Source organism: Diceros bicornis, chromosome 40 (assembly GCF_020826845.1).
Source record: "Diceros bicornis minor isolate mBicDic1 chromosome 40, mDicBic1.mat.cur, whole genome shotgun sequence".
In the NCBI taxonomy this organism is placed as follows: domain Eukaryota; kingdom Metazoa; phylum Chordata; class Mammalia; order Perissodactyla; family Rhinocerotidae; genus Diceros; species Diceros bicornis.
In genome coordinates, this window is record NC_080779.1 from 14636587 (window position 1) to 14658169 (window position 21583).

Consider the following 21583-nt stretch of genomic DNA (forward strand, 5'->3'; position numbering starts at 1 on the left):
GAGCCTCTTGAATTTCCTTGTGGTACTTATTTACCATTCTTTTATACTTTTTATTCCTCCATTTTGACTTTGTTAACCTTTTCTTTGTAGATTTTAAAATATAGAGACCAAAATAGTATTTTGCTCCTCTATAAGTCTTTAACAAATGACAAAATCATTACTTCATAGATATTGAAATTCATCTTTGTGTTAATGTTTTTGAAAACCTGATTTAGTCTGCTTTTAGTTCAGTAGGCTTCTTACGTATTTTACTGTTTATTTGGTCACATTTTTGTCATTATGTTATTTGATCTATAACTTTAGGCTTTTGCATTCATCTTTTTTTAGTTCTGCCATCTTTCTATTTTATGAATCATTTAAAATTATACACTCTCTTCCTAAGGAGGTAATAACTCTTGACTTATCATGTTCAGACTAACTCATTCTTCCATTTCTTTATTGAATCAAGAAATATTTATTTATCCAGCAGGTGCTGGATGTACAAAGACTAACAAGATATGTAGCGTACTCTAAATTATTTTCTTTAGGACATTGATCATTAATTATTTCAGAAGTTGATATTGTATCTCTCCCTTTAAAATTCACCATTTGGGTAAGATGCCTTAGCAATTTAGTGCACTTGTTGGTTTAGACTAGATCTTCATTAATAAGAGTCAAATGAGAAGAAAGTAGCAGTAAAAAGTAGAAAAGAAAGAAGAAGTCATTTAAAACTTCCAGGGTCTCCCATAGGTTCTTTTATATTAGCCTGTTCTTATTTTATGAATGTGACATTCTCTTTCTTCTTTGAAGACACTTATTCCATCCCGCTTGTTTATGACTTTATCCATCATAAATATAATAAAACTTTTGTCAACCACCTTTTCAGTAGTTAATGTTCTTATTAAGCTGACACTATTTTTGAAAGGCAGAAAAAGCAGATAACTTGGGGAAAAAAACAAGAAAACCCTCAGATTTACATTAATAATCTTCCCTCCTAAATCCTTAGGCAATGGTCCTTAACATTTTTAGAGTCATAGAACCCTTTGAATATCCTAGGAAAGCTGTCAACCTTCTACTTAGAAAAATGCACATAGAGAAAGTAATTTTGTATGTCATTTCTGCGATTTTTGTGGAACCCTAATAACCTATCTAGGAACTTTATATTAAGAACATCTGTTTTTTAGGTCAGAGAAAACTACTGCTTGCTAAAAATTCTGTTCTTCAGTGGTTAGTCTAATTAATTAAGGAACAGCACTCAGATAGCTAAGCCTTCCTGAGGTTAAGGAAGAACAGTGCTTGAGGTAGCTCTGACCCTCAAGAGAGGGGCTGGAATACTTACATCCAGAACAAAAAACTGCCAGCCTACCCCACTCACACCTCATCCAGATCCTCCACAGAATTTACAGAGGCAGGCTGCAGTAAATAGACACAGCAACTATAGATGGGTAGAAGGGCATCTCATACAACTAGGGTTACCATATATTTAAGGAAATCATCATCTGAATAACTTAATACTCAAGAAAATTGAATTTGTAGAGAAAGCAGAATATAATTCAAAAATAAAACATAATTTATATATTTTTAGAGGGATGAGAGAGAACAACTCCTAAGTGACTATTATAAAAGGATCAATTAGAAGTCTTTGTGTTTTTATTTCAATGATTATAGTTAAAATTTCTATATAGATGTATTGATAAGCAGAGTAGACAGCTGAAGATCAAATTAGTGATCAGAAATACTTAGCTGTGTAGTTCTTCCAGAATGCAGCATAAAGGGCACAAAGAATTGGGGTAGACGAAAGTTTTAACATCTACCTAATAGGAGTTTCAGAAGGAGAGAACAAAGAGAGTGATTGGAGGAAATAATCAAATAAATAATAAGAGAAAATTTCTTTGAGTTGAAGAAACACATAGGTCTTCAGATTAAGGGCCCATTCAGTACTGAGCAGGAGGTCTGAGAAAAGACCCTGCACAGGTTACCTACCAAAATGGCATTACTGATTGGTAGAGGACAGCAGGTAATTCTTTAAGCATTTGCTGAAGTACAAAATCCATGAACACCTGCTATGTGCCAGGCACTTTGTGCTTTCATACACAAAATTAGACATGGTTCCTAGTCTTGTGGAGCTTCAGTCTACTAAAGGTGAAAGCATTAGTCAAATAATCAATTTTATAAATAATTGTACAGCTACAGCTTTCATTAGTGATATAAAGGATGGTTTGAGAATGAATAAAAGGGACATTTGACTTAATTAAGAAGTTTAGGGAAGTTTTAAAAAAATACTTTTGACCTGAGATCAGTAGAATATATAGTTTACTGGTAAAGATGGGTGTATTAGTTTCCTATTGCTGCTATAACAAATTACCACAAACCCAGTGACTTAAAACAATACAGATTTATCATCTTATAGTTTTGGAGGTCAGAAGTCCTAAAATCAGTATGTCGACAGGGGTGTGCCTTCTGGAAGCTCTAGGGGAGAGTCTGTTTCCCTGCCTTTTCCAGCTTCTAGAGGCCACCAACATTCTTCAGTTTGTGGCCTCTTCTTTCATCTTCAAAGCATAGCATCTTCAAATCTCTCTCTGACTCTCACCCTCTTACTTCCATTGTCACATCTCCTTCTCTCACTCTGACTTTCCTGCCTTCCTCTCGTAAGGACCCTTGTGAGTACATTAGGCTTACCTGGGTAATCCAGGATCATCTTCCCATCTCAAGATCCTTAATCACATCTGAAAAGTCCCTTTTGCCATGTAAGGTAATATAATCATAAGTTCTAGGAACTAGGGCATGGACATCTTTGAGGGGTCACTATTGTGTCTACCACATGAGAGAAAAGAGTATTTCAGAAAATGAGACAAGCACCACAAAAGCCTTGTGATGGAAGGGAGCATGGAATGTTCTAGAAAATGAAAGAAGGCCACTGTAGTTGAAGTGTAGAGTGAGGAGAAGCATGGTACAAGAAGAGGTTAGAGATGTGTTGGGGCAAGACAGTGCAGGGCCTTGCAGGGCATTTATAGGATTTGGGCTTTTATCCTAAAAGCAGAAAGAGACAATGAAGGGTTTTAAGCAGGAATTATTAAGAATGACTTTATAAGGTTTAAAACTTGCAAAGATCACATTTGCTGCAATGGGAGGAATGATTGAGGATGTGAGAAGAGTAGATGTGAAAGGACCTGATAAGAGGATCTTGTAGTCATCCGCTTGAGAGAGGATGAGCTTGGGCTAGGTAGTGATAGTAGTAGAGATGGAAAGAAGATGGATTTGAGTTGTTTGGAATGTATGGGGACACATATGGGAGGACACAGTGATGGACTGTTTTGTGGGCTGAGGTAGACGGAGTGGTCAAGGATAAGTCCTAGGTTTCTGGATCATGTAACTGGATGGATGATGGGTGCTATTCACTGAGATAGGAGAGAATAGAGAACGTTTTGCAGCATTAGTGTTCAGAGAAGGTCATAAAGTATATTTGGATATGTTAGGAGGTGATTTTGAGATATTATAGTGGAAGAGAGGCAGTTGGATACATAGATCTGGGAGTCAAAGGAGAGATCTGAGTTAGATTTAATTTTATGAGTCATCGTTTGTAAGTAACTGGTTGTTGAAGATACGGAGATGGATGAGGTCACCTTGGGCCTAGGACTGAGCCTTGAAGGTTCTCCAGCAGTTAATTTTCAAGAAAGAGAAAGAGGAACCCAAGGAAGACAGAGACAGAGATGATGCAACTAGACAGTAGGAGAAGAAAATATATTGTCATAGAATATAAGGGAAGAAATGAGGAGTAAGTGACTAAAAGCATAAGGAAGGGTGATAGACTAAAAATATTTGACTAGCAATGAATATTTAAAAAAGAAAGTAATTTAGTTTTAATTGAAGGTAGACTGAGTAATTGAATATTGAGAATATCAAGTTGAGATTGTCCCTAAATTTTTCTTGATTTTGAAGGAAATAAGTACTAGAATTTGAAAACTTCCCAGGAGAGTTGAAGAAAACTGAAATAATAACAGTCGAAAGCTCTGTCAAATTGTAAACACCATGAGTTAGCAGCCTTACCTATCTTATGACTGTACTTTAGATTGTCTAGTACATAATAGTTGTTTTATAGATGTACGATTAATACTTGAATAAGAGATACTGGACATTTAATCAGTGGAACAAAGTACTTAGTCCAACACTTTGGCTCTGTCTCTGTTTGGATCCTTGGCCCACCTTGTTCCTTCTGAAAGGACGATATGGCCATATTGTTTACGTTGTTGACATACTTCTTCTGAACTCTTAACTCCTTAGAATATGTACATTTTCTAGATTGTAAACCATGGAAGAACACTGTGCCAAACAGAGCTGGCTGAATTATGCTGTGGTAACTAACAACCCCCAAATCGCAGTAGTTTAAGTAAAAAGGTTTATTTTTTTTGCTCAAAGTACATGTTCATCAGGGCTAGCATGGGGCTTTGTGCATCAGTGATCACTTAGAGATCCTGGCTGACAGAGCATTTGCCATCTTGAATGTTACTGGCTGCTCTGCTGAGGAGAAAAGACAGCTCTGAAGAGTTTCACACTGTAGTTACAAGTGTTCAGCCGTGAGTTACACATGGGGTTGACTCATTGTCTGTCCCCTCCCCCTACCTCCCCCAACCCTAAGGGAACCAGGAAGTGCAGTCTTACCATGTGCCCAGAAGGCAGGAAAAACTGTCTTTTTTGTGATATTTTGTGAATTACCTCAAGCGTGGATACTCTAATTCTGTAGATTTAGCTGAAATTAGTACTTTCATTTTTAATGCTTTTGGAGTCTTTGAGTGCCTTGGTTTAAACTAAAGAATTTAAATTTCAGCCCAAAAACAGTATTTTGGGAAAAATGGCTTCTCTAAACATGCCATATAAACTTAAAACAAAACAGAAACAAAACAAGCTAAGACCGTGGTGGGGAATAGAGAATTTGAATTATTGCTTTATACCATTTTTGTTCACATACTCTGGGTCAGGATATATTTTGCTTTTTCCATAAACAAAGTCTTTGAACTCTATATGAGTTAATAGTTCTTAGGAATACTTCACATCATAGTTGTTACATTTTAAGTCTGTATTCTAAATATTTAAAATATTTTTTATTTAAATTCTGAAGTAAATTAAAGTATATGTTTCCAGGGTGTTTGCTTCTGGGGTAACTCATCCTGTCTCTAGGTATCTCAGAGTAACGTGGTCAAAACAGAAATCTTGATTCGGAGCACTTTCCCCCTCAAGTGTGTTGTTCTCAGTAAAAGATCCCCCATTCACTTACTCAAGTCATCCTCATTCCTCCTCTTCCCTTGTCTCTCCCAGTCTTAAGCCCCACTGGTGAGAGTCTCCAAAATCTATCCCAAATCCATCCATTCGTCTCCATCTTCAAAGACCCTAATTCAGACCACCATCTTTTCCTTTAATTACTACAATAACTTTCTAACTGATCTCCCTAAAGTGCTTTTCCTCTTAACACTTTGTGTCCGTACTCCACAAATTTTGGTAATCTTTTAAAATTACACATTGGATATTGTCACTCCTCTGCTTGCAACTTTACAATGGCTTTCTCTCGCACTCACAATTATAACTAAATTTAAGGTTATATGTGATCTGATTCCTAACTAATTCTCTGAATCTAGGCTCATTCTGCTTTACATATATTCCAAATAGTTCTTGCTATTTCTTGACTATCTTAAGATCGTTCTCTCTTCAGGGCATTGCTGTTTCCTCTTCTGGAATGGTCTTCCTCCGATCTTTCTTATCATTAATTACCAGCTCAATTGATATCAAAGAGCCCTTCCACAACTGCGCTATCTATAGAGGTGCCCCTCCCTCCCCCTTCTCCCCACTTTTTCTAATATTGCCACATTTTAGTTTGTATAGTACATATCACCCTCTAAGATTATATTATTTATTTATCTTTCCTCCTCTTCTAGAATGTAAGTTCCATGAAGGCAGAGACTTTATCTATATTGTTCACTATTATATCCCTAGCACCTAGAATAATGCCTTGCATTTAATAGGTGTTCAATATATATGTTCTGAACAAATATAGCAAATCTCTTTTTGATCCCTTGAAAACTTTTCAACCCAAAATGGAAGAGAGGAACGTGGCATGGAACCTTGGGGAAATTCCTTAAACTGTTTGGACCTTAGTATTCTTATCTGCAGAATCATGGTGGTAGACTTGTTGATCCATGATCTTTAAGCTTCCTTCTAGCTTTGGAATTCTATGAATTCTAAGTATTTTGTAGCATCTCCAATACATTGTTATGTAATTCAGACTTTTTTATTATTATTATTATTATTATTATTATTATCTGAGGAAGGTTGGCCCTGAGCTAACGTCTATGCCAGTCTTCCTCTGTTTTGTATGTGGGACGCTGCCATGGCATGGCTTGATGAGCAGTGTGTAGGTCCGTGCCCAGGATCTGAACCCACGAACACTGGGCCGCCGAAGCAGAGCATGTGAACTCAACCACTACGCCACTGGGCCGGCCCCAAGACTTAATTATTTCTAACATTTGCAAAATATTTCTCTACTGATATATAACACTTAGGATACTAAGACTTTTTTAAAGATATTATTGTTAAAAACTTACTGTGAAATACAGTCCTAATGTAACACAATATACATGTTCCTAAAAATTATTGTGCCGTGCAATAAAATGAGAAAAATGAAGTTAGGATCACAACAGTCAAAAACTTTGTCAGTTACACATAAAAAAAAGATAAGAGCCTAATAAAAATTGTAGCACAGTTTTACACCTGTTTAAATGATTGAGAATTATATAAATGCTACAGTAACTATGGTACTAGACCTTGAAAAAGACTTGAGGTTTGCCTGTTAAAATGGGCTTCAGAAGGACGGCAGCTTGGGAGCTGCTTGGGAGTTTCTGTGAAGTGGTGCAAGGCAGGTTATCTGAAATCTGGTGGAAAGTTGTAACACCAGATGTGGATAGGTGTGGTTCATAGCGTGCAGTGAGCTGAGGCAGCTGGTAAATGTTGGAGGTGTGTGCATTTTGTGTATTTCTACATGGCTCAGTTCAGTTTTCTGAACTCAGTTCAAATGGATACAATTTTCTGCATTCACCTAGTGAGTGTCTCAGAGGAGAAATTACACATAAGCAAATGTGAAATCCACATTGTGCTCAAATTTTTCCGTAATATTTTAGTCAAAACAGGCATTATACTAGAGCTGACTGTAATTTTAGACTTAAAAAAAGTTGCACGAGTAGTACACACAGTTTCCATATACCTCACCCAGTTTCCCTAAATGTTCAGGTCTTATGTAATTATAATACAATGATCAAAACAAGGAAATTGACATTGATGCTATACTATTAACCTTAGAGCTTATTCAGATTTTGTCATTTTTTCATTATCCTTTTTTTTGGTTCCAGGATGCAACTCGGTGTCTCATATTTAATTTAATTGTCATGTCTCCTTAGTCTTTTCCAATCTGGGACAGTTCCTCATTCTTTCTTTGTCTTTCTTGATCTTGACACTTCAGAGAGTATAGGCCAATTATTTTGTGGAGTATCCCCCTAATTTGGATTTGTCTGATGTTTCTTCATGGTCAGATTGAGTTTACGCATTTTTGACAAGAAAACCACAGAAGGGATGTTGTGTTCTTCTCAGTGCATCATATACATTACATGTGAGACATTAATTTTTAAGATGTATTTAGTGTTTCTATTTTTTAGTTGTATAATAAAATTTGTTGTTTACCCTTTACAGCCGTTCATTTTTAATGTGAGGTTTAATGTCTTTTGTTTTTATCAGTTCTGTGACATTATTTCTTTTCTTATGGATAAACCATGTGGAAAAGAATTACAGGATTATGGGTATGCCTTTGTATCCTTTGATTATTTTTCTTTCTGAAACGTAGTGTATTTTGATCCCTCAATTATTTCTATCAATTTGAGAGGGTATAATACTTTTGAAATAGTAGTGTTTTTCTATATTGTCTTTGTAAAATCTTTCTATATAATTACTATCATTATTTTGTTTCAGTTTCAATAGTAATGGGAATTCCCACAGTGAAGAGAGAAGTTAAATCTTACCTCATAGAAACTCTTCATTCCCTTATTGATAATCTGTATCCTGAAGAGAAGTTGGACTGTGTTATAGTAGTCTTCATAGGAGAGGTAATTATTTAATTGTTGTTATTTTTTACCACATGTGATCTATAAGAGTGGAAACCACATTTGAATATGCTTTTATAAGCATTTTTTTAAAAATGTGATGAGTAAAGTTTAGGTAATCTATTCCATCTGATAGTTAAATGTAAGTCTAACTTGCTGTGATTGCTACTTCTTTCCTGCAGTTATAATCCAAGAATAGTAATCTGTGTCAATAGGATAATATTATAGACATAGATCTTTAAGAACAGTGAGTCCCCATTTCTAGCTCTAGGACCTAAATTTGGAGATTTGCACTGATGTTTTTTGGGAGTTTTGAAATCTGAGAAAGGTTTAGCCTAGTTTGGGGTGTTATCCTCTCTTTATTCTCTCCACCCCTTCTCTGTACTCCCAAGATGCAGCCGTCATTATTATTTAAAAAGTCAAAATATCATGTGAATGAGGAATATTATGTTTCCTGTATTTTAGTCTCCTCAAAAGATCTAGGGAAAGAATAAATCTTGAGCAAGTTTTTCATAAATAATGAGGAAAAAGTGCCTTGGAATAAATATTTCCTTAATTATTAAGTAGAATTTCAGAATGTGAAAGGTTTTAGAACATCATCTGATTCTGGCCCGCTGATTCCCGGCTTTTCAGTGTTTCCTGTCTCTTTTTAAATGAAAATACTCGTAATGTTTTCCTTAATATGAAAGTAAACACATGTATACTGTTCAAAACAATTACAGAAATGTATAATGAAAAATTTTCTGTAATTTCTCCATATAGATATAACTACTATTGATATCCTGAAATATATCTTAAGAAATTTTTCCTATGGCTTGTATACATATATATAAATGGGATTGGTCTGTATATTTTTTAATATCATGGGTATTTCTCCATGCTAAAAAGAATAACTATCACAGCATCATTTTTTATGGCTACAAAATATTCCATTGTATGGTTTTAACATAGTTTATTTAATTTCTGATTGATAGACATTTAGACTGTTTCCAAGTTTTTACTGTTATTTTCAACACTGCATTGAGCATTACTGTAAATGAATTGTGCACTTGTATAGTTACTAACATGGGATCCATTCCTAAATGTGGAATTGCTGGGTCAGGGTCCTATACATTAAAATGTTCATACCTGGGCAAAATGTCCTACACAAGCTGAGCTGGTTTATTCCTCTTCCAGCAATCTGTGAGAGGGCTTGTTTCCCTGTCTCCGTGCTCTGCTAGATAATATGAGTCTTCAGATTTTTTTTTGCCAGTTTGATGGGTAAAAAATAATACATTGCTTTTGTTTAATTTTGATTTCTTTACTGAGTGGGATTAAATGTTAGTTTGTTTTTTGACCATTTGTATTTATAATTATTTTTATAGCCTTTGCTCATTTTTCATTTGTAATTTTTTATTTTTAAGAAATTTTCATGAGAAGAATTAACTCTTTGACATATTTTGTCCAGTTTATCCTTTGCATGAACTTTGTTTATGATGTTTTTTGTCTTTTGTAGAAATTTTACATTTTAAGTAATCAAATTTGTCAGTCACTTATTGTATATCAGTAGAAACTGGTACAACCTCTTTGGAAAGCAATTTGGCAATAGCTATTAAAATTTAAAGTTTACTCTGTGACCCAATGTTCTGATTCTAAATATTGATCCAGTAGAAACATTTGAGAGTATGGAAATATATTCAAGCATACATACACACATTTATACAGCTCTTACATGTGCATTAATAAAATGAATAGAGAAAATGCTCTTGTGGAATACACTCCAAACTATTAGTAGCAGATATCTTGAGAGTTGAGATTATGGGGAGATGCCACTTTCAATTTATACAGTTTTGTGAAATTATAATTTTTTTTACAATGACATGTGTTGATTTTTAATCAGAAAAAAAGCCTTAAAACTATAAAATCAAAAACTGTCCTTATACACTTTAAAAGTAATATTGAGTCTATAGACAGAGGTTCGTGTATGTAAAGGTTCAAGACCTTCTTGCCATAGCCATTCTTCTGATCACCAAGATGTAATAATGCTGGGTTTGGAGTCAGACGACCTGTGTTCAGGGTCTGGATTCTACCACTTACTGACACTTGAGCAGGTCATTTTTTCTTTCAGTCTCAGTTTCTCCATCTCTAAAATGAGAATAATGCTATAGAGCTTTTTGAGCTCAACCTTGTTGCAGGGAGGTACAATGAGATTGCATGTGGAGAGGTGTTGTAAAGTGAAAATGCAGTACAAGTGTCAGCATTATTCTGATCTCTGCAGACTCCCCTCCTGAATTGCAGTATTTGTGTGTATATGTATATAGAATTTCAATATTTGGAAGAAAATCTATTCTGAACAGAAGAGTTAATGTACACAGTTCATTGAATTGCTTTTAGGCAGTTTAAAATTATTAATCACTGTATTTGCTTCTGCCTTGATTTGTTGTTTTAACCTAAGTGTCTGGTAGCCTGGGGCTCATTTAATACTAGTGACAAGTACATATTCTGTGGCTTTGACCATGATCTGCATGTGGGATGGTTCCTAGATCTAGATCTCTCACCTCTTCCTGAGCCTATATTTCCAACTGCGTACTTAATAACATTATTTGAATTGTTTTATGGACAACTCTTAATCTGTCCATAACTAAATTAATCTGGCTTCTCCAAACTGCTTCTCCTCCAGGTTTCCCATCTGTTTATTGAAAGTTCTTTATATCATAGTCTTAATAGGTCTGTGCTCGAGTCATTCTACTCCCAGGTCATTATGTGGACCTTGTGTGTTCTCAGTTCTACGTGTGTTATTCCTTAGCCTGAAACATTGCCTCTTGCCTTCTCTTTCTTATTCATCCTTCAGGTTCCAGCTCATCCCTTTTATGAAACTGTCCCCAGTCTTCCATTTGAAATTAATTTAGAGTAAGTAGGCAAAAGTAAATCTATCTTTTGCAAACATTTTCAATTTTTGTAAAGGTATGAATTATCTCTGGTCCACTTTAACATATGAGGAGAAAATTAAGAAGGAAAAAGAACTGGAGAAGAATACACATAGACAGTAAAGGCTATCATACTCTTTTCATGCCTATTTGACTTTCTGTTCTTCATATTCTTTTTTTCTTGAAGGGAGGGACCATAAAATGCCCCTCGGGGAATAGAGGAGAGACAGAAAAGTAATTATTAGCTTTATTTTTGTTCTTTGTTCCTCTCTGGTGATTTCTCCCTTAGGGGTCCATTGTGCCTATATGATGAGACATTTATAGAACATGCAAAGTTTTGAACAGTTGACTGTTGATGCGTTATTTGAAAGTTCACTGACTGCAGTCTGCAAGTGCAGAAGGAGTTGCTCTGAAAGATCCATGATGTGGTCCAAGTGTGGTGTTCGTATTTTAAGATTGTATCATTCTTGTGTTTACTTTGACTTAGAATTTAGTTATAATTTTTTTATATATATATTTTTTGTTGTCTGTATGCCTCATTTTTTATGTTATATATTTATGCTATTATTTGTGATTTATAATATTTCTTATTATAGTATATTATTATTTATATTATCTCTATCACTCATTATCATTTCTGACAAAACATTTTCCTACAGTGTACTCCGGATTTTAGCAAAAATAGTTTTTCCCGCTCCATTCTTCTATTTGGAGAAATCCCCATTTTATGAATCTTGGTGGGAGGAAGTGCCTGCCTCCTACCGTGGAAACTAAAAATGCCAGATATTTGCTTTACCAGTTCAGGCGTGTGACCTGGGCTCAGCTGCTTGGATATTACTATCCTGGACTTTGAGTGGAGCTTCATTATTTTCGGAGGACACAGAAAACCCAAAAGAATAAACAGACAAATTGTTAGAAATAATAGGAGAATTTATCAAGATGGCTGGATATAGGATCAATTTATATTCTGTATGCCAGTAACATAAAATAAGAAAATATATTTAGAAGAAATTTATTTTCTAGAGAAGCAGAGCCTGTGGACAGTCCATTCTGGTGATAGACGGTGGTGGTGTCAGTGGTGTCTTTCCAGGGGGCACAAGGGCAGAGTCCAGAAGCTGATGGTGAGGGCTTTGAAAGCTGTGGCACTGGGAGCATTCTGTGATTTTTGGCTGTGGTCCAGCCTTATTTCTGATACTTTTCTAGCCTGATTCCTCAGCCTAACTGGAGGTTCTATGAGTTCTAACCAGTCATCTTTCAGTAAATTATTTTTCTGACTACTCTGCCAGAGTCAGTTTCTGTTGGTTGCCACTAAGTTCCTAATGGACACAGCTTGTATCTTGTTCAAAAATACCTGAATTGCTATACAGGCATATGTTGTTTTATTGTGCTTCGCAGATGTTGTGTTTTTTACAAATTGAAGGTTTGTGGTAATCTTCTGTCAAGCAAGTCTATCGGTGCCATGTTTCCAACAGCATTTGCTCACTTCGTGTCTCTGTGCCACATTTTGGTGATTCTTGCAATATTTCAAACTTTTTCATTATTATTGTATTTGTTATGGTGATCTGTGATCAGTGATCTTGGATGTTACTGTTGTAATTGTTTTGGGGTGCCATGAAGTGTGCCCACACAAGACCAGTGAACTTAATTGATAAATGTTGTGTGTGTTCTGACTACTCCACCAACTGGCTGTTCTCCCATCTCTCACCCTCTCCTTGGAACTCCCTATTCCCTGAGACACAATATTGAAATTAGGCCAATTAATAACCGTACAATGGCATCTAAGTGTTCAAGTGAAAGGAAGTGTCCCATGTCTCTCACTTTAAATCAAAAGCTAGAAAAGATTCAAATTAGTGAGGAAGGCATGTCAAAAGCTGAGACAGGCTGAAAGCTAGGCCTCTCGCACCAAACAGTTAGCCAAGTTGTGAATGCAAAGGAAAAATTATTGAAGGAGAGTAAAAGTGCTACTCCAGTGAACACATGAATGATAAGAAAGCAAAACAGCCTTATTGCTGATATGGAGAAAGTTTTAGTGGTCTGGGTAGAAGATCAAACCAGCTACAACATATCCTTAAGCCAAAGCCTAATCCAGAGCAAGGCCCTAGCTCTCTCCAATTCTGTGAAGACTGAGAGAGATGAGGAAGCTGCAGAAGAAAAGTTTGAAGCTAGCAGGGGTTAGTTCATGAGGTTTAAGGAAAGAAGTTGTCTCCATAACACAGAAGTGCAAGGTGAAGCAGCAAGTGCTAATGTAGAAGCTGTAGCAAGTCATCCCGAAGATCTAACTAAGGTAATTAAGGAAGGTGGCTACCCTAAACAACAGATTTTCAATGTAGACGAAGCAACCTTATATTGGAAGATGATGCCATCTAGGACTTTCATAGCTAGAGAGGAGAAGTCAATGCCTGGCTTCAAAGCTTCAAAGGACAGTCCCTCATGTTAGGGACTAATGCAGCTGGTGACTTTAAGTTGAAGCCAGTGCTCACTTATCATTATGAAAATCCTAGGGCCCTTAAGAATTATGCTAAATCTACTCTGTCAGTGCTCTGTAAATGGAACAACAAATCCTAGATGACAGCACATCTTTTTTTAACATGGATTACTGAATATTTTAAGCCCACTGTTGAGACCTACTGCTCAGAAAAAAAGATTTCTCTCAGAATATTACTGCTCATTGACAATGCACCTGGTCACTAAGAGCTCTGATGGAGGTGTACAACAAGATTAATGTTGTTTTCACGCCTGCTAATACAACATCCATTCTGCAGCCTATGGATCAAGGAGTAATTTCATCTCTCAAGTCTTATTATTTAAGAAGTACATTTCGTATGGCTTTAGATGCCATAGATAGTGATTCCTCTCATGGATCTGGGCTAAGTAAATTGAAAACCTTCTGGAAAGAATTCACCATTCTAGATGTCCTTAAGAACATTCGTGATTCATGGGAAGAGGTCAAAATATCACATTAACAGGAGTTTGGAAGAAGTTAATTCCAATCCTCATGGATGACTTTGAGGGATTCAAGACTTCAGTGGAGGAAATAACTGCTGATGTGGTAGACATAGCAAGAGAACTAGAATTAGAAGTGGAGGCTGAAGATGTGACTGAATTGCTGCAATCTCACAATCAAACTTTAATGAATGAGGAGTTGCTTCTTATGGATGAGCAAAGAAAATGGTTTCTTGAAATGGAACCTACTCTTGATGAAGATGCTGTGAAGGTAGTTGAAATGACAACAAAGGATTTAGAGTATTACATAAACTCAGCTGATAAAGCAGTGGCAAGGTTTGAGAGGATTGACTCCAATTTGGAAAGAAGTTCTACTGTGAGTAAAATGCTATCAAACAGCATCTCATGCTACAGAAAGAAATCGTTTGTGAAAGGAAGAGTCAATTGATGCGGCACACTTCATTGTTGTCTTATTTTAAGAAATTGCCACAGCCACCCCAGCCTTCAGCAACCACTACCCTGATCAGTCAGCAGCCATCAACATCAAGGCAAGACCCTCCACCAGCAAAAAGATGATGACTTGCTGAAGGCTCAAATGATGATTTTTTTTTAGCAGTAAAGTATTTTTTAATTAAGGTATGTATGTTGTTTTTTAGACATAATGCTATTGAACACTTAATAGACTGCAGTTTAGTGTAGATATAACTTTTATATGTGCTGGGAAACCAAAAAATTCTTGTGATTCACTGTATTGCAATATTCGCTTTATTGTGGTGGTCTGGAAGTGAACCCCGCAATATCTCTGAGGTATGCCTGTGTAACCACCACCTAAACAGAACAGGCAATCAACATGAATGTTCAGACATAGATGGTTAAATGCTATTCCAAGTGAAAGAAAAAGATGAGATGAGTTTTTGAGGTGGGATTCAGGCAGAATATTGTCTAAACCGTTAACAACTAGATTATGTTGGTCATAGCCTTAAAGATTGCTGAGAAATTGGAAAGAGAACTTTAGATGGCACATCTTTTATATTGTTCCGTTTATTTACATTGTTTCTACAATTTGCCTAGAAACAGTCCAAAGGCCATGTTTAGTTTTTAAGTTTCTAAACTAGAATTTGAGTTGAGATTCTATAATGAAATAACAAATTCATCATGTTGGAAAATCACCTCAAGATAGTCTCTGAAAAACTGAGTTTAGAGAATTTCCAGCTTCATAGAGTGTTTATTGTATGAAAACAGTTTTGCTTATTATTCAGTTTTCTGGTTTTACTCGTGTACACATTCTAGTTTGTGAGTGCCTGAGGCCTTTACTATGCCTTCTTTAAATTCTTTGATTTAAATTGGGTTAACAGTACTGGTTAGTTAGCTGCCTATGGGCAGAAATTTACAAAGCAGGTAAATTTATAAATGAATACAGAGATTGAATAACCAAAGAGAATTGATCAAATTGATGTAGAGCTTTTATTTTTTATTTTTATTTTCTGTTACATATTTTCTTTACTAGGAAACATTATTTCCTATTTATTTAAATTAATTTTTTGAATGGGTAATATGATCATATGGTTTAAAAATTATAAATGTGTGTGTTATATACCTTAAAAAGTGTCCCTTCCAGTGCCATTCCCTAGCCACCAATTTACCTCTCCACAGGCAACAGCTGTTAATGGTTGTTGTACCCATTCAGAGATATTTAATGGATGTATATGTGAATATATTCTTTTTCTCCCCGTTTCTACATAGATGGTATAATGTTAACTTTTCATATTAAAGCATAAAGAGCTATTTAGATTTCTTGTCAGTTTTGATAAAATATTTTCCTAGAAAATTATCCATTTCATCGAAGTTTTAAAATTTGCTTTATCCAGAGTGGAGTAAAGTAGACTCTTGTTTTTTTTGAGGTTATTTACCCCTGATTTCTTGTGTGTGTGTTTGTATTTGCGCCCTCTCCTCCTTTTTTGATTGGTTAGCTAGTGGATCTGTTTTTATTTTTTATTCCAAAACCCTCATTTGGGTTTATTTATTATTTCTCTTTGTTTTTCAGCTCATTAATATCTGCTTTTAACATTACTAATTTTTTCTGCTTTTGTTAGCTCCATTGTATACTTTTCAAACATCTTGACCCAGATGCTAAATTGATTTGTTTTAATAATTCTTTTTGTTAATATAAGAATTAATATGAATTTTCTTTTGAGCACTGTGTTAGCTGTATCTCATAGGTTCTCATGTGTAATGTTTTATTCTTGTTAGTCCATGATTTTGGTTTGTATTTCCTCTTTGACCAAGGAGATGATCAAGAGAGTTTTTAAACTTTCTAATTGGTAAGGGCTTTTTGTTTTCTAGATTGGTTATTTATTTTTTGAGAAAGTTTCACATTTCATTTTTTAAAACTATTTTGACTTGCAAAAATTGTACAGAGTTCCCAAATACCCTTCAGCCACTCTCCCCAGATTTTAGCTTTTTGCATAACCATAAAGTAATTATCAACAGCAGAAAGTTGACATTGATACTATACTATTAACTAATCAATAAAACTTACACAGATTTCTCTAAATATCCAGCTAATGTCCTTTCATGACGTTAATACTTTTGAAGAATACTGATTATTTTGTGGAATGTCTCTCAGTTTGGGATTTGTCTGATGTTTCCTTATGATTAAATTCATTTTTAGCAAGAATACCATGGAAGTGATGTGGTCTTTTTCACAGCCTCGTATTAAGATGATTTGATATATTTCATAACCATCAATGTTAGCTTTCATATCTTGATTGAGATGGTGTTTGACAGCTTTCTCTACTGTAAATATATTCTTTATCCATATGTACTTAGTAAGCTGTCTTGTGGAGTTATATTTTGAGATCATGGAAATACCCTGTTTCTTGTTAGAACTTTTTGCCAACTAATTTAACATCTTTGATGATTCTTGCCTGCAACAACTATTGTTGTGGTGTTTACTGAATGGTGATTTTTCTAGTTCCTTCTACATTTATTAATTGAAATTCTACTCTAAGGAAGGGCTATCCTTTTCCCAATTTTATTTATTTTGTCAGTTATTCATATCAGTGTGGAGTTGTGGATATTACTATAATTTTTTTACTTTGTTGCTCAAATTATCCCAAATTTGGCCATTGGGAGCTCTTTGAAGTTGGCCACTCTGTCCTTTTAATATATCCCCATTGTTTTTCCTTCTTTTCTAGCGGTGTGAGATGTTCTAGGCTTGTATTTTCCCTGCCCCAGCCGTGGAATCAGCCATGTCCCCAAAGAACCTGGTTCCTTTTATTGGAGAATAGTATTAGAAACTAAGACCTGGGTTCTAAATGTGCTCATTGCTCCTGAGGGATCATTGCTTCTGGCCCTTTCAGTGGACAGAGCTAGAAAATACATGTATGCATATGTACACATGCATACACACGTATGTACATCTGTATAAGTACTATGTGCATTTATCTGTATATATTAAAAATCATGAGTTTATAGTGATACTTTTGATTCCAATCCACTACCACAAGGTTCATTCTAGCCTCCCGCATTCCTTAGTTTTAACTTTTTTCTCCAACAGTGAGAAACTTGGCTTTCAAGATCCACAAGATATGTACTTATTTGCTTAATCCTAAATAAACATAAAGTTCTTTGTAAATTGCTAACCTATTGATTAAAATTTATATTCTAATTTCATCAAGAAAGGTCCATGTGAGCAATTTTCCTTGAGGTCCTGTTTGGTCAAAAATGTTATCTTCTGCCTTTATACTTTGCTTGGGTATAGAAACCTTCAGTCATATTTTCTTTTTGGCGGGGAGAGGCGGGGGTGTGCTATTGCTGAAGCTAGCCAGGTGGGCTTTCATATTTCTCACTTCTTGCTTTAAGGAACTCATGTTTTGCCTGGTTGCCCACATGATTCTTTTTCTGTCTTTAAAGCCTAGTAGTTTTTCTATAATATGTCTTGATTTCAACCATTGTGGGTCATTTTTCCCTGGCACATAATATATTCTTTAGGTATATAGAGTCAAGTCTCCTTTAATTTCAGGGGAGAACTTTTGAGTGGTATGTTTTTATTATGAAAATATTAAGACGTGCAACAAAGTTGAAAGAGTTTTAAAGTGAACACCTGTATACATACCACCTAGATTCTACTATTAAGGTTTTAGTATTTTCACTTATCACATCTCTGTTTACCTATCCATCCTTTATCCATCATTAATCCTTTTTTTGTGTGTGTGTGTGAGGAAGATTCAGCCTGAGCTAACATTGCCAATCCTCCTCTTTTTGCTGAGGAAAATTGGCCCTGGGCTAACATCTGTGCCCATCTTCCTTCACTTTGTATGTGGGATGCCTGCCACAGCATGGCTTAATAAGTGGCGCATAGGTCCACGCCCAGGATCCGAACCTGCAAACCTTGGGCCACCAAAGCAGGGTGCGCAAACCTAACCACTACGCCACTGAGCCAGCCTCCATCATTAATCCATTTTATTGGTGTATCTCCTTTCATGAAGTGTCTTCAAATCTTTTGCCCATTTTTAAAAGTTGGGTTGTTGTTGTTTAGTTATCAGAGTTCTTTATGTATACTGGATACCATTCCTTTGTCAAATATGTATTTTATGAATATTTTCTCTGAATCTGTGGAATTCTATTTTTTTTTCCGCATTGTCTTGGTGAGCGGAAGTTTTTAATTTAGATGAAGTCTAATTTATCAGTGTTTTCTTTTATAATTATTGCTCTCCATGACCTAAGAAATAAGAAACCCTTGCTTACCCCCAAATCATGAAGATTTTCTCCTCTGAAAACTTTATGTTTTAACTTTAAATTAGGTCTGTGATCTATCTTAAGTTAATTTTTGTTATGGTTTAAAATAGTGTTAAAGTTCATTGTTTTTCCTGTGGATGTCAGTTTACTCCAGTACCAGTTATTGAAAACAAGTTCCTTTCCCCATTGTATTGCTTTGGTCCCTTTGTTGAAAATCTAGTGACCCTATAAGTGTGGATCTTTTTTCTATTCTGTTCCATTGGTCTGTGGGTTGATCCTTATGCAAATACCTCACTATCTTGATTACTATAGCTTTGAATTAAGTATTGAAGTCAGGTATGATTAAGTCCTCCAATTTTGTTTTCAAGATTGCTTTAGATATTTTAGGTCCTTTGCGTTTCCGTGTATATTTTAGAATCATTACAATGATTTCTAATATCTGGTATTGCTTCATAGTGGCAGCTGCTTCAATTTGGTGTTCTTTTCTTTTAAATCAGTAGGGAAATATTTGGTCACAATTTTTCATCTGTTTTGATATATATATTTTTGACATGTTGATATATCTTTTTGATATTTTTTTGTTTTTATTCATAGGTTTTGCTGAATTTCTCCTTTTTTTCATAAATTTTTGTGTAGTTGCTGTGCTGGTTCCTTTTTTGTGAATCGTCACTGCAGGAAATGGCTTTTTTTCCTAGCCACTGGTTACAGAGAAAGGAGGGGATAGAGTAGTAATCGAGACTAGTTGGTTTTTTTAACCAAAGACTATGTCTTTGTAGCTGCCACAGAGTCCAGCTGTTTCCTGCAAATATAGCTAGTCTGTGGAATTCTTCACGTTACCTCTGATTGTTGGAACCAAACTGAATCTTCTTTGAGCCTGAGAATTCTGGTTATTAGTATTGTTCTTACCAAAAATAGAGTTTGCAGGTTTTGTATCTGTTTCTCATTGATAATTGTGTATAATGTCAATGCTATATTCCTAGGCAAGCTCTGTGTAAGTGGTTTAGTCTTTTCTAGTTAGACAGTTTAGTGTGCTTTCACCCAGGGTTTAGTTACCTGAATGCTTTGGAACTTTTTTCCACCCAAAGCACCTCAGGAGTATAGTAGCCTTAGAAACAGCAGCCCTCTCTATAGTCATGTTTTCTCAAGCTCTAATAATTACTTTAGTGATCTTTTTTAATAAACAAAAATGAGGAAGGTACTGGAGGAGATTAAAAATCTTTTAAAAATCCATTAGACAATAGATCATGCCCTTAACTTGTAGTCAAGGATTACACAGGAATTTTTTTTTTCTGTACCTTTGTCTGTATATATTTTTTTGCTTTTTGAAAAAAATATTAGTTATACACACACATGGCTAAAGAGTACAATAATTCTACAAAGTTCGTTACACTAAACAGCAGTCTCCTGTCTTCATTCTTCCTACACTCCCCTCCCATTTCCTTTTCTTTTCCCTTCCCTGTTTCCTCCCCCTCTCAGACCTTTTAGGTCTTTTAAGCTCTAGTGGGCTGGCCGTCAGGTAAAGCAGAAAAACTCCCCATGATGCTATTCAGTTAATGTTATTCTTTGATCTTTTCAAAGAACACACTTTTAGTTTTATTGACTTTATCATTTCTCTATTTTCTGTTTCATTAATTTTTACTCTTTATTATTTCCTTCCTTTTGCTTACTTTTAGTTTGGTTTACTATTCTTTTTCTAGATTTTTAAGGTGAGTGCTTAGATTATTGGTTGGAAAGCTTCTTTTCTAATATATGCAATTTAAAGCTATAAATTTCCCTCTAAGTGTCACTTTAGCTGTATACCATAAATTTTGATATGTCAAGGTTTTATTTTCATTCAGATCAAAATACTTTCTAAATCCCCTGTAATTACTTCTTTCACCCATGTTGTTTAATTTTTACCTATTTGTGGATTTTTCAAATTTCCTTCTGTTGTTTGATTTCTAATTCAACTCCATTGTAGCAGAGAACAGATTTTGTATGATTTCAGACCTTTTAAATTTATCAATACTTGTTCATAGGCTAGCACATGGCCTATCACTGGCAAGGTTCCATGTATGCTTAAAAAGTATGGATTCTGCTGTTGTTAAGAGGAGTGTTTTATAGATGTCTGTGAGGTCAAGCTAGTTGATAGTGGTGTTCAAGTATTCTGTAGACTTACATATTATCTGTCTAGTTGTTAGTTATTTCTATTCTTGATTTTAAATTACAGATTACTATATTGGTACATCAGTAGTATTTTTGGCCTGTAATTTTTTAGCAGGTATATTTTAAGATGTTTACTTATACATTGGTTATAAATCATACAAATATTGATTGGGAATAAATTGTATATATGTATAATATCCCGTAAAATTTGCTTGTAATTCAACAAATTTTACTGAAACAGTGGTAAGTGCTAGGCATATCATTGAATAAAACAAAGCTTCTTCCCAATGAAGCTTACATTATAGCGAAGGACAGATAAAAAACAAATATATAATATGTTAGGTAGTAGTGAGTGTTGTGGAGAATAAATCAGAGTAAATAGGAAAGGGAGTACAGGGTTGCCAGGGGATGGTTAATCCGAGTGGTTTATTAGACCTATGGCCTCTACTTGCCTCTCCCCCACTCTTAAATGTTGGCAAAAAGACAGGCAGTGTCTGAGATCTTGGGGCTTGCTTACTTTAAGTTAAGAGAGCACTTTTTCCTGAAATATTTTTTAAAGGCATGTGGAGACTTTTTAAAAGGTAGTATCATCATCCAATTCTGAGAATGTATCTGTGAATCTAAAAATGAAGTATGTATATTCTAGAGGTATGTGAACAGTATGCTTGGGATAGGTGAGAAGGAAAGTGGGCATACATAGAAAAAGAAGAAAGAGCATTTTTTTTCCTGGAG

At 35.2% G+C, this 21583-nt stretch overlaps 1 protein-coding gene across 4 annotated transcripts in view; it reads left to right on the forward strand.

Moving 5' to 3' along the window:
• The window catches only part of MGAT4A (alpha-1,3-mannosyl-glycoprotein 4-beta-N-acetylglucosaminyltransferase A), a 108614-nt gene that overhangs the window by 54533 nt on the left and 32498 nt on the right, over nucleotides 1–21583 (forward strand). For 2 of the 4 annotated variants that reach the window (XM_058534491.1, XM_058534492.1), the window contains one exon: nucleotides 7987–8120. The exons of 1 other annotated variant lie outside the window; for it this stretch is intronic. In XM_058534491.1, coding sequence (XP_058390474.1) covers nucleotides 7987–8120 — 134 coding nt within the window. Of the gene's footprint in view, nucleotides 1–7755; nucleotides 7818–7986; nucleotides 8121–21583 lie in introns of all 4 variants that reach the window. One more of the 4 variants, XM_058534494.1, reaches the window with a different exon arrangement.